At 43.5% G+C, this 13,148-nt stretch overlaps 1 protein-coding gene across 7 annotated transcripts in view; it reads left to right on the forward strand.

The window, feature by feature from the left end:
* The window catches only part of ZFAT (zinc finger and AT hook domain containing), a 234,020-nt gene that overhangs the window by 140,602 nt on the left and 80,270 nt on the right, over window positions 1-13,148 (forward strand). For 6 of the 7 annotated variants that reach the window (XM_011938135.1, XM_011938140.1, XM_011938139.1 and 3 more), the window contains one exon: window positions 5,424-5,512. In XM_011938135.1, coding sequence (XP_011793525.1) covers window positions 5,424-5,512 — 89 coding nt within the window. Of the gene's footprint in view, window positions 1-5,423; window positions 5,513-5,692; window positions 5,859-13,148 lie in introns of all 7 variants that reach the window. The other variant, XR_001001369.1, reaches the window with a different exon arrangement.

The raw sequence follows: 13,148 nt of genomic DNA on the forward strand, positions 1-13,148 counted from the left end.
TGGCCTGTTGCAATTGGTAATTCTTTGTTGGAATACTTGCTGGTTGTCCATTTAGGTGATGAGCGCCAGAAGCAGGGCCTCTGGTGTCTTGTCCACTCTCCTCTCCTGGGGTCAGGCATGGTCCTGGCACCCAGCGGCACCTCCGTGAATGCTCGCTGAGTGGATGGACACAGCCGGCCAGGCGACTGTCTTCGTCCTCCACCTTTGGTCCTCTCTGCTTCCTTACTTCATACTGATGTCCTGTCTCTGTCTCTCTATGCTGTGCTCTCCTCTCACTCCCTGTAGATTGGCTTGCTTACTAGTTTCACCCACAGACTGAAAACACAACTCTCACCCACTCCTGAGTTGCAAGCTTCATATCTGGACAGTTCTGATTCCGGGCTCAGCTACAGTCTCTTGTCCACCGTGGTCCAATCTCCTGTGACTTGGAGTGGGGACATGGTGGGTAGGACCACATATCACTGGCCCTTGTGATGCCCTGTGTGACCATGTTGATTATGGGGAGGGGAGAAAGGGTGGTTGAACAGACTTCTGAATGGGGTGCTCCTATAAATTAACTGCTAGCCTTACCTCCAGGATGCTCTCACCTCCAAGCACTGAGGACATGGCATGAAAATTGCAGTCTTGTCTCAAAGTCCCCACAACCTGCAGGGGCGCCAGACGGACCAACCAAGGTGAATCAGTGCACTGCTTCGGTGATTGCAACCAAAGCCAAAACCCAAAATCTCCACTGTCATGAGGCGAACATTCTTGTGAGTGAGATGGTTAACAAACACTATAAATCAATAAAGTGTGTGGTATATTACAGTGGAAATATGAAGACATCTAGAATATTAAGAAAATTGAGAGATGAAAATAAAAATATGAATATGAAATGATTCCATTTCAGTATGAAAATATAAGCTGGGAAATGCTAAAAATGAATCAGTAAAGGGGTATAGGGACTATGATTTTAAACAGAATGGGCTGAAAGGACTCAGTGTGAAGGTGACATTTGAACAGAGACTTGAGGGAGATGAGGCAACAGAGCATGGCATATCTGTGATGGGCACCCCAGGCTCTGGGAACAGCAGGTGCAGAGGTCTGGAGGTGGGTGGGTGGACTGTGTCTATGGAGTGGAGAGAGGTGAAGGCAGTGCATGAGCTCCAAGAGGTGACAGGGAGCCACACACCCCTGTGCCCTGCAGCCACTACGAAGCTCCTGGCTTTTGCTCTGCGTGGAGATGAGGCCAGATAGGGTGTTGGGAATAGGAGGAGGAGGAGGTTTTCTGTAAACTCTGCTGTTACAACTGTTTACTTACACTTTGATATAGTTGTACAAACCTTTTCCTTTGCTCTGTTTTTATGCTTTTTGTTTTAGGTATATTGATTTAGGCTGGCTTAATTAGAACTGAATACTCGGATTGTCTCAGGGAGTGTCAGGGAGGTACAGGTCTGGAGGATACTGTACTCGGCTGAACGGTCCACTGAGGGGTCCCCTGTATGCACCCCCAGCCTCATCCTTCAGGGTGCTGCTTTTCAGATGCTTGCAGGCCCAGTCCCTGAGTCCACTCTCACAGCAGACAGGGATTACCTCCCCATTTTTCTGATGGGGCCTCTGAGTAGCATAGAAGAAAGAACCCAGGGTCACTCAGGGTGAGCAGGACAGGGCCAGAAAGAGAACATAGTTCCCCTGCAACTGGCTCTTCTTGGGCAGTCCTTTCTGATGGGTAGTCACCTTCTAATGGGTAGTCACCTGATGTGTTAGTGGCACAGATATGCCATTGCTGGTATAAATTCCTCCTTCCATTTGGGAAATTGTATCACACCCTTACTAGCTGAAAAGATTCTTATGTGGCTGTGAATGGAGGTGTTGGGGTGAACAGACTGGGGGCCAAATCTGGGCTCTGCCACTTACCACTTCGCGATCTGACAAGTGACTCAGAGTCTTGATCCCAGGTCCTCATCCATGGAAGGGCGACACTGCCTGCCTCCTGGGCTTTTGGTGCGTGGTAAGATTGTACACGTCATGCCCCAGCACAACTCATGATGCCTAGTAGTCCAGTGGGTAGACCTAGCCAGGTATATTTTGGGGAAAAGGAATTACTTTTTAACGGTCAACCTCTTTTCTTTGTAGTCATTCTTTTCTTCCCCTGCTATTCTGGGTGAGTCGCATCCACATACAGCCATTCGATGTGCGTCTCCCAGCATTCTGAGGTCAGTCTCACCTCGAGTAAATACTAGGTTTTGCAGTTGACTCTGCCTGTAAGTCTCAGAAGTCTCTTGAAAGAAAACCATCTGACGGTCTCAAAGTATTACTGTTTTATGATTAGTCATGAATCTGCATCCCATTATTTTAATTACGCAGCAAACAATTATGTCAGGTGCTCTCCCAGGCTTGTTTGATAGGTGCTGGCTGTGGTTGCTGAAAACATTGGTAATATTTATTGCCAGGGCTCTGATGCTTCAGTAAGGGATGGCTTTTAGCTGCTGCCTTCTTTTCTTGTCTCTTGCAGAGTCTTGAAAGTACATCCATAAAAGGCTGACTCTTGATTTCAAAGGAGGCAATTCTATTTATTCATTTTAGGGCTCTTTTTTAGCACTTAATCTGTTACTCTTTGACCCAAGTGTTTGATAATGAATGACAGAATATTTATCAACTTAGAGAATGGTTCCATTAGCTCTGCTTCCCCCACTCTAGTGGTGAAGAACACAGCACGATTTTGCCCAGGCTGCCCAGCATAAGGATGCTGTACACACATGAGCCATGTGTCAGTGGAGAAGTGTGTTTAGCTGAGATTCGACTGGAGCTGTGTAGAAATGTGTAGCCCTATGTTTAAAAGAAGATGTTACTGTATTTTTGTTAAGTTCTAATTGCTCTCTAATTGTAACTGTGTGACTTACAAGTGAAAAAGTTTCCTTACACTTTGGGCTTGCAGAATTAATAAAATTTAGAATTTTGGGTTCATTCACCTGGAATAATAGATACAATTGTGGTATTAATATTTGTTTCCTTTTGCTGCTCTTATTGAGAGTGATGTTCATATAAGACGTACAAAAGTTTTGCTCAGTTCAGTTTAATGAAATGCATGGAATATATTCAGTCTGTGTGTGCACTCATGCGCTGGGGTACCAAGATGAGTAAGATGTGGTCCCTGCCCATGAGCAGCTGAAGGCAGCCCCTGCCTTGTACAAGGCTGTAGAGGTGGAGCATAGACTGAAGCAAGTGAACAGTGTGTAGGGGGCTTGCGGAGGGCTGCCTCTTGGCCCAGTTACTGGAGTGTTCAATTTGAGTTCTGAATTAATAGGAAGAATGGCCAGATGCTGCGAGACAGTGCATTCCAGGCATGGGAAATGTTAGCAAAGGCTCAGGGGTCTGAGATTGCAAAGGCAAGGCAGAAAGTTTGGAGAACTCAAGGAGTTCACTGTTATGAGCCTAAATACAGAGGGGACAGGCACAAGAGGAAGTCAGAGAGAGGGGTGGGGTGGGTTGGGGAGAGTTGGTTCTGATTCTGGAGGGCCTTCTCTGCTGAACTCTGGAACATCAACTTTGCTCTGAAGTTGGGGCCATTGGTTAGTTCTCATGGCTGGACTGTGGGATAGTTTATGCTGTAGATCATCTGGATAGAAGATGAGGCATCAGGATGCATGTGTGGGTAGATGTGTGGGTTGTGGATGATGGATGGATGATGGATGGACAGACGGATGGATGGATGGATGGATGGATGGATGGATGGATGGACGGACGGTAGTGTTCTATGAAGGCAAGGAAACCAGCTTGGCTTTTGCTGTTGTCTAAGAAAGAAATGAGGAGGACCTAAACCGGTGTGGAGGTATTGGAAATAGAGAGAAATAGACAGACATGAGAAATATTTAGGAGATGAAATCAGGTGCTGAATAAAATGAGGTGAGTGTATGTTAGGGCCATAAAGACGTTAAGGAAGGCTACTGGGTATCTGATGTAGGTGATCAGATGGGTGATTAACTGGGAAGGCTGGAGGTGGAAGCTGTTTGGTGAAGAAGATGTGTCCAGCTTAGGACATTTGGGACAGCTAAGTAGCTGGTCCAGCAGGCAGTTGTATATTCAAGTCTCAGATTCAGAGAAGAGATCAGAGTAGAAGATGCTGATTTTGGCATCAAAGGTTTACAAAAGCCTGTAGGGGTCAGTTATATGCAAGGATGCTTGCAGAGTTAGAATAGGAGGGTGGGCTGGAACACTGTGGAACATCAGCAGCCTAATGATATCTGCCCTGATGAGAGGGAATGCCTCAGGGATACTCAAAATGAATAGAGAGGCCCGGAGAGGGGGGTATTGTCATGGAGTCAAAGGAACAGAAGATTTCCAAAGGGTGAACTCTTAATGGAGTCACATTAAGAGTCATCCAGTAACATACAGGCCAAAATCCGCCATTGGCTTGGCATCCTGGTGAGAACAGGTTTCCAGGTGAGCTGGCAGTGAAGAGAGGGGAGGGGAATGTCTAAGAGGGAAAGGTGCAAGAGCATTCTAGAAGGAGCCAGTGCTTCTGGGAACTCAGCCACAGTGGCTGCGGGTGTCATGCCCTGAGGAGGTTTACACCATTAGAAGCTGCTTGTTGAATTCTTTACTGCTATACGAAGTAGGGCACATTTACATTTGGTTACACATGTTTGTATTATTGCTTGTCGAGGTTTTATTTATGCTAATCAGAGGCAAAATGTAGTGTACCTCATATATCTGTTAACTTGTTTTAACATACCCCATTATTGAATGTTTAAATATTGCTAAAACCTTAATCTTTTTAAGAGCAGTGGTTTACGTTTCCCTAGTTTTCTTTCTAGCATGCTCTCAAAAATGACTTTGGCACTCCAACCAGAGTTAGGAGTTCTGCAACACAGATCCTGCACTTTGCTGACCATCCTCCTGCAGACTCACCAGACTTTCAGGGTTATGTCTGAGGTCCTTGTGAGGTGGTCCAGGCCCTTGACATTCTGGGCCGGCAACCTCTCCGGCTCAGCTCTTGACTTTCCGCAGACCTCACACTCCAGGAAGGAAGATGCAGCTCCTGCACTCCAGGAAGGAAGATGCAGCTGCTCCACTTTCCTGAGCACTCTGTGGTCCATTCCCCTGCAATCTCATCTGTGTGCGCCCCTCTCCCTCGATGCCCTTCTCTCTGGACACACCCTTACTCTTTCTTTAGGAGCCTGATGGAATGTCATTGCTCATGGGGCCTCCCCAGGTGGAGCTGGCTGTGCCTCTCCATCCCTAGGGAGTGCTTCTCCACTCCCAGCTGTTGAAGACTGAGCGTGCTGCATTGTGCCTGTGCACCTTGTCGCTGTTCCCTTCTGAGATTCTGATCCTCACATGGCAAGGAACACCTTTGTGTACCTGGCTCCATGCCTGGCACTTCATTCACAGTGGGAGCTGCTGGCCTGGTGACGCTCACCTTGTCCTCCGCTTCTTTCCAGGGAAGCAGTTTAAATGCACGGTGTGTGACTACACAGCGGCCCAGAAGCCACAGCTGCTGCGGCACATGGAGCAGCATGTCTCCTTCAAGGTAAGAGGGCTCTGGAGAAGGAGGCAGATGTTCAGGCAGAAAAGGCATCACTTTTCCAAGTGAAGATGGAGAAAGCATACTTTCATCATTTGTTGGCGTTCCCTTTGCTTTGGGGCCCCCTTAGCTGGTACATATGGAGTCTGAGGCATAGTGCAGTTTATTTGTGCTGTCTCGTTCCAGAAGCGTAGCATTTCTCTGTAATTTGGAAACCAAGTCAAAGATGCGTAAGAGGATGCAGACAGAGGAAAAGGCACAGTCTTTGCGTAAAAGCACTGGAATGATTTAGAGGAAGGCTTGCAGGCTTTAGGGACACTTATTTTTGCTTTCAGATCCTGGATTGCCGCAGGTGAGTCACCTGATAAAGCAGGTGTGATGAAGCCCACCTGGCAAGCAGTTGTAAAAACTGGAGATTGTGTTCAGGACTGTCCACCCCAGTGCCCAGCGTGTTGCAGGCGCTCAGGAGATGGTGGCCCTCCATATTCTTTTAATGCCTCTAGCTGGTGTTTCTTCAGTGTGGGTGGTAATGCTTGCCTGCCTAGCCACTGCTTATGATGCAGTTACTGACAACAATAACTAGGGTCCAGTAATTTGTTCAATAAACTGTTCTGCCCAGCACTTGGGGAAACTTGACCCTTAAAATTACTGCTGTTGCTGGCACAGCAACATGGCACACATGACACACATGGAAAGGAATCATTCCATTTGTAAACTTGTTGCTCTAAAATGGTTTTTGAAATTGTGTCTGCCATTACATCCCAGAGAATCATAGAATGTGGGAGGGACGGCGGGGCATCTGTTTTGTCCTGCTGGACTTGCAGCTGGAATCACCCCAAAAGTGGTGGCAGTGGAATTCCTACTAGGCAGTGCCTCAAACCATCCTGATATCGGGCCTGTTGTGATTCCAAACGAAGAAGCACTGAACACTGGGGTGGTTTGTTTAAAGCAATTACTGAGTCCTTGCCACAGACAGCAAGAGGACAGGGGTGTGGGGTGTTCTGCTTGGGTGTGTCCACAGCGAGGTGGTCAGGGGATGGAGTTTTATGAGTGTTAATGGAATTTGGCTCAGGGCCAAGGCTTGTTTCTTTCAGTGGTGTCTTGGGCAACAATCTAGATACTCCTCTTTTTTTTTTTTTTTGAGAAGGCGTCTCACTCCTCTGTCGCCCAGGCAGGAGTACGGTGGCATGATCTTGGCTCACTGCAACCTCTGTCTCCCAGGTTCAAGCAATTCCTCTGCTTTGGCCTCCCAAGCGGCTGGGATTACAGGGTATATCTCAGTTAGCCTGCTACCACGCCCAGCTAATTTTTGTATTTTTAGTAGAGACAGGGTTTCACCATGAACAACCTAGATGCTTTTATTGCTGCTGAGAACGTTTGAGTTCTGGTTCAAGCCTACTGGGACATCCTGCAGCTGGCTGGGCTCACAGAGCAGTCAGGGCACCCTGATTTTTGGTTGAACACAGAAGGAAAGCACTGGAGAGCTGGACGACCCGACACCAGCACACTGCTAGCTTGTGTTTATTGAACGTCCATTGTGTGCAGGCCCTGTACCAGGAACTTCATGTTCATCATCTAGAGCCTCCTTCTTGGTACATATTATCTTCCAGCTTTGAAATACGAAGATTCTAAACCTCAGAGAAGCTAACTGATCACCTGTCAGTCTTTTCTGCCATGCCTATATCCACTGACTTCAGTCACTATGATGATACTGACTCACCTGCATTCAGCACTTCTGAGGTGACGAGGACTTTCCCCACTGGCAAGTTTATTTTATGCTCAGAACAGCTTTGTGGGAGGTGAATTTTCATGGTTCCCTCTCTTGTAGTTGAAGACTCTGAGTGTCAGAGGGAGGCTCAGTGGGATCTGCTGGAATGCCTTCAATGTCCAGGAAGTGAAGAAGCTAAAATGTGCACTTCATCCTCTCACTCCTAGTCCTGTTCTTTTCTCACTGCATGTTCTCAGTTACTTTTTGGGGGCAGAAAGGGAGAAATTGGAGAAACTAAGGATGTTGAAAGGTGTTGCTTATATAGCTGCTTTTTAAAATCACCGATACTGACCATGAGTTTCTTAGGTAGGACCCATATGTCATCTAGTGGGATCATGGCAGTGTCTGAATCAAGAATGGTCTTTAGTGTTATGCATATTTGTGTACATATTTAAAATTAAGAGCTTTATCTCACCTTTCAGAGCATGTAGGTGTACTTCTTTGAGGGACTAGTGCAATTATTGTGCTAGAGAATAGACAGCTAAGACAAATTTCACTTTGTAGGTGAGAAAATTAGACCCAGTGAGGTTAATTATTTTCCTGGCTTTTGCAGCATTGCTACTAGACTTGGCAATCATTCCTTGGTTTTCACTGTGAAACATTTTCCTTCCCTAACCGGACCTAGCTGAAATAGACTTTGTGCCCTGAAATGCTATTGGTTTTTATTGTTGTTGTTTTGTTTTGTTTTTAAGATTGTGGACTATCTGGTTTATGTGCAGAGGAAATGGATTTGGGGGTGGTTTCAATTCAGGAATCACTCACATTTGTATTATTATTGTTTGTTTGTTTATTTATTTATTTATTTATTTTTTGAGACGGAGTCTCACTGTCACCCAGGCTGGAGTGCAGTGGTGTGATCTCTGCTCACTGCAACCTCCGCCTATTGGGTTCAAGCAATTCTCTGCCTCAGCCTCCTGAATAGCTGGGATTACAGGCGCCCACCACCACACCTGGCAATTTTTTTTGTATTTTTAGTAGAGATGGGGTTGGTTTCACCATCTTGGCCAGGTTGGTATTGAACTCCTGACCTCGTGATCCACCCGCCTTGGCCTCCCAAAGTGCTGGGGTTACAGGTGTGAGCCACTACGCCTGGCCACATATGTATTATTAACTTCTGCCATTATGTAGTTGGTGTCCAGTGCTGGGCCTCAGGACCTGCTGCACTGAGCTGGACCTGGTGTCATGGCTGGTTTCCCTTGGGCTCCCTGTGGATTTTTACTTCCTCCCTATTGAATGGTACTATAGATGGGAATGAGATTCAGACCTGAGTGAGAAACAGGAAATCCAGCCTTAGTTTCTCTCATCCCACAAGTTAGGGTACTCATCAAATGCATGTCAATTCAGGTGGTGTTTCTCAATTAATTGGGACTGACAAAGCAAAATGAAATTGCTTCATACCAACCCCTCATCCAAATGCTGGTAATCACTCTCTCCCTGTTGTGTTCGCTTCCCACTCTCTGTGTTAATTTCCTATTGCTACTGTAACAGATTACCACCAATTTAGTGGCTTAAAATAGCTCAGATTGATTCTTACATTTCTGTAGTTTGGAAGTCTGTCACACATCTCACTGAGATAAAATCAAGGTGTTGGCCAGGGTGCATTTTTTCTGGAGGTTCTGGGAAAAAAAATCCACTTCCTTGCCTTTCTGGCTTCTAGAGGTGACCTGCATTCCTTGGCTCATGGCCACTCCCTTCATATTCACAGCTGGCAGCATGGCATCTCTCACCATGTCTCCTTCTCTGACTCTCCTCTTCTGCCTCCTCTTCTACCTTTAAGGACCCTCGTGGTTACACTGAACCCACTGAGATAGCCCACAATAATGAATGTCCTTATCTTAAGCTCAGATGATTAGTAAACTTAATACTGCCTGCAGTCTTAATTTCTTTTTGCCATTCTAGGTAACAAATTTATGGGTTCTGGGGATTGGGATGTGGACTTTTTTGAGGGCCATTATTCTGCCAACCATATTCCCCCACTTTTCTTCCTTTTACGTCAACTCTGTGGTAGAGCATTTCAGCAAGATCAGAAAATATGCAATATTCATACATATTCCAATGGCAAACATTACAAAGAAATCAAGTCTCTCTTTTTTACTGATCTTAGATTAGATCTCAGCATCCTCACACAGATGCTACTAATCAATTGCAATTGGCTTACAAGATGAAATCAGTTTGCTTTTCTTGATGTAGATGTACAATTTACAATATATGATTTGTATCAGGGAGTACTATAAGGGCAAATTTCCTGTATTGCCTTTTGAAATGGCATATTTCTTATTTGTATATTTATTTTAAAAATAAAATTAATGTGTTCACTAAATAAGATTTGGAAAGTACTTGTTGATTCCTTTCCATATGGATTTTTTTGGATATTATTTAGACGTGGTTGAGGTCATACGATAAATACAGAATTTCTTTTTCTTTTTCTTTTTTTTTTTTGATGGAAATTGGAGCCTAGGTTTACCACTGATAAAGCTGATAAAGCTCTATTGGAGAATGTGGCTTAGATGACTGGCCTGATGGTTTGCTGTTAGGGTACCTTCCTAGTGAAAGGCAGGGCCAGGGAGCTTATATGCAATTTTTAATATTGTCTTTTTAATCAGCATTTCATAGGTGTTTTCCATTTTATGAAAATGTATTTATAAACTACTTTTAATGGCTGCTTAAGGATGATTATCATAGTTGAACCATTCCTTTCATAATTGGATAGTTCAGTCATTCCCGGTTTCTGTTGTTGCAAGTAACCCTACAATGGATATCTTTATGCCAAAAGCATTTCCATGTCATCCCCAAATCTAAACAGCTATAAAACACTGGGTGAAGCCCATCAAACCTCTGAGAATTCACAAATAGTAAAAATGTTATTTTCTCTTCTTGCAGATGCAATTAAAATGCATTCCCTAGGGCGGAACTGATATTTTCAACCTTAAAGAGGTGCCAGAGAAGATACTTAGACAAGATGAATGTTGCTGAGCCAGGATTCTCTAAACAAAAATAGGCTTATTCCTTCCATCTAGCTATTCAGCTCTTTGCTTTCTTCCAAATAAGTAAGTCCATGTATCATTTTGTAAGGCAGTGTAGTTAGAGTCAGGAATCACCTTGTAAAGTTCTCTCTGATTCGGCTCATTTGGACCCCTAACTCTGTTGATAGAAATGTTCTCAATGACAGAGCTGATTCAGAGATACTCTCCTTGCACATGAATCACAAGTGAGTTTATTTTAAAGTAAAATTTGATCTTTTCATTTAAAAGGGACACTCACTTAAAGAGGATACCTCTTCATGCTAACCATATATATATAATTCTGTAATTCTGTATTAAGTTTGAAAGTTGTTTTATGTTCAGTTCATGGGATTCATACAACCAGTGAAAACGCTGTCTTGAGAGACATTGAGTTCGGGATGGGTGGTGTCAGTGATAGAGAGGGAGGGAAAGAGAGAGAGAGAGTGAAAGAAGAAAAATAGATGAACATGAGAGGAAAGTCTTGCTAGGGCTTACAACACAACCCCATGCCAAAATGGTTGGTAAGATCTGCCATTTTAGCTGATCTTGAATCTCTCTGCCTCCCTCCCCAGGTAGTTTAGTGGATGGATTGAGTGGCCCATTCATTCTAGGAAACTGCTAGATTTCCCTTAGCATATTTGTTAGATGTTAAAGCCTGAGAATGGATTTTAAGATAATACTTTCAAAATCCAAGACAAAAATAATGACTGGACAGCTGGAATTATTTTTATTTTCATATGATATTAGCTCTTTAATATTTGTCTTATTTTTATGAATGTCTCATATTAAAAATAAACTGCTACCCGTAGCCCAGTTGAAAAATAGGCAGAGGATATATAAAAAGAACAGATTACTGAGAAGGGAATAACTTTGAGTGTATGATAAGATGTCCAACCTTACTGATAATTAAAAAAAAGAGTAAAACCACACTAAGATACCATTTTTCATTTCTCAGATTGGTAAACATTCAGAAGTTTGCAAGCGTGCTCCATTGATGAGGCTATGAGGAACAGCCATTCTCACACATTGCTGGTGGGAGTGTTAGTGCCCATGACCCTGTGGAGGTCAGTTTGGCAGAATCTGTCAAAATTGCAAATGCATGTGTTCTTCGACTCACCACTTGTAAGCTTTTATCCTACAGATGTACTTGCAGATGTATGAAATGATTACTGTGCAGGATTATCCATTAGAAACAATGGAAATGTCCATGAATTAGGGTAAGGGTTGAATAGGCAGCGGGGCACACAAACAGCAGAATGATGCTTTGTGGCTACAGGAAAGAATATGGGATCTCTCTACTTCTGTAGAAAGATATTTAAGATATATGAGGAAGGGCAAAAAGTAAGGTTAAAAAAGGGCAAAACCATATTTGTATTTACTTGTATTTGTTTTCAGACCTCTGCAAGAATACGTGCAAAATAAACAAAGAAACATAACCTGTCGTGGGTGGGTGAGGGTTGGAACTTGGTAGATTGAGGGACGGGGCTGAGAGTGAGACTTTTCCCTATATATATATTTCAAAAATGTTAAGTAATTGCTTTACCTATTCAGTAATTTAAGTAAAAAACAGCAACATATTAAATAAGAATATTATCCTAGAAACTATCTAAAGTCAAAGCAGAATGTAAACATGTTTCTCATCTGTGATACCATCCTATGAAGATAGTGCAAATTGCCTTTGGAATTTCACTGAGATTCTGTTTAGCATTTGAAAATCTCTGAGAGTGATGAGGTCTCATAGCAAAGCACAGGATTTAGAACCAGGCAGATGAAGTTTCAATTTCTGGCTGTGCCACTTGTAGGCTTTGTTATTTAACAAATTTTATGATCTGTAAAATGCTGATAGTGATGTTTGTCTTCTGGTGTTGGAGATATTAAAAGCAGTACCATTTTTTATGAGTAGTAGGTATGGCACATGGTACCAGGCAGGTGATCAAAAATTGTTGGCTCTTGTTTCCTCCCCTATCTCTTGAATATGACTCCAGTTCTTGAAAGAACTAAAGCAAAGAGTATAACCCAGCCTGATCATGGTTAATATTCTTTTTGGTGAGATTACATTATGTTTACAAATAGTTCACTCTAAATATTTTTCTAGGTGTTATGTTGTATTTTTTATACATTTTTAGATATTGATGTTGTTTTACTTTTTTCTTGTTGTTCGGAATTGTTGGGTTAGGCAGATTAGGGCCAAAATCTTGGTGCTGCTGCTTACTAATTAGTTAACCTTTGGGAATTCCTTTACCTTTTTGATCCTCTGTCTTCTTATTTGAAAAATATGAACAATGATATAATTACTTCAGAGGCTTTGAAAGAGAAGCTGCTTTGAGGGAACAGACCAGAAGGAATGTCTCCACACAGCTTCGGGAAGGCTTGGTCCATCAACCCCGCCAAGCTGTTCCTGGGGGAGGAAGTGCTGGGGAAGACCGCAGGTTTGCTCTCTCATAAAGAGAGTTAGGGGGCTTTCTTGTTAGAGGGAGAAGCTCTGGCCTCTTGCCACCCTTCCTACAAGACTGACTTTTCTGTAACTTTAGTCAACATCAGAATTACCTTGGGATCTTGATAAATGTGCACATACTGGGTTTCTAAACCCAGAAGATACTTTCAGTAAGCCTGGAGCCCAACCTAGGATCCTTGACTTGAACACTTTCCTGTGTGGTTCTGATGCAGGGGCCCCACAGCCCATAATCTGCTAGACATTGCACTGGGTTTTGAATTCTGCAAAGAAAGGCCCTATTCAAATATTTTTACTTAAAATGTTCTCCTGTAAACAGCACACAGCTAGTTCTTGTTAGTGTCTCTGTGTGTGCCTACATGTGTGTATGTAATATGTACCTTTGCGTAACAGGGTAACAATCACTGCCCTTTAATTGGA

The sequence above is a fragment of the Colobus angolensis genome, unplaced genomic scaffold (assembly GCF_000951035.1).
Source record: "Colobus angolensis palliatus isolate OR3802 unplaced genomic scaffold, Cang.pa_1.0 Scaffold17, whole genome shotgun sequence".
In the NCBI taxonomy this organism is placed as follows: Eukaryota; Metazoa; Chordata; class Mammalia; order Primates; family Cercopithecidae; genus Colobus; species Colobus angolensis.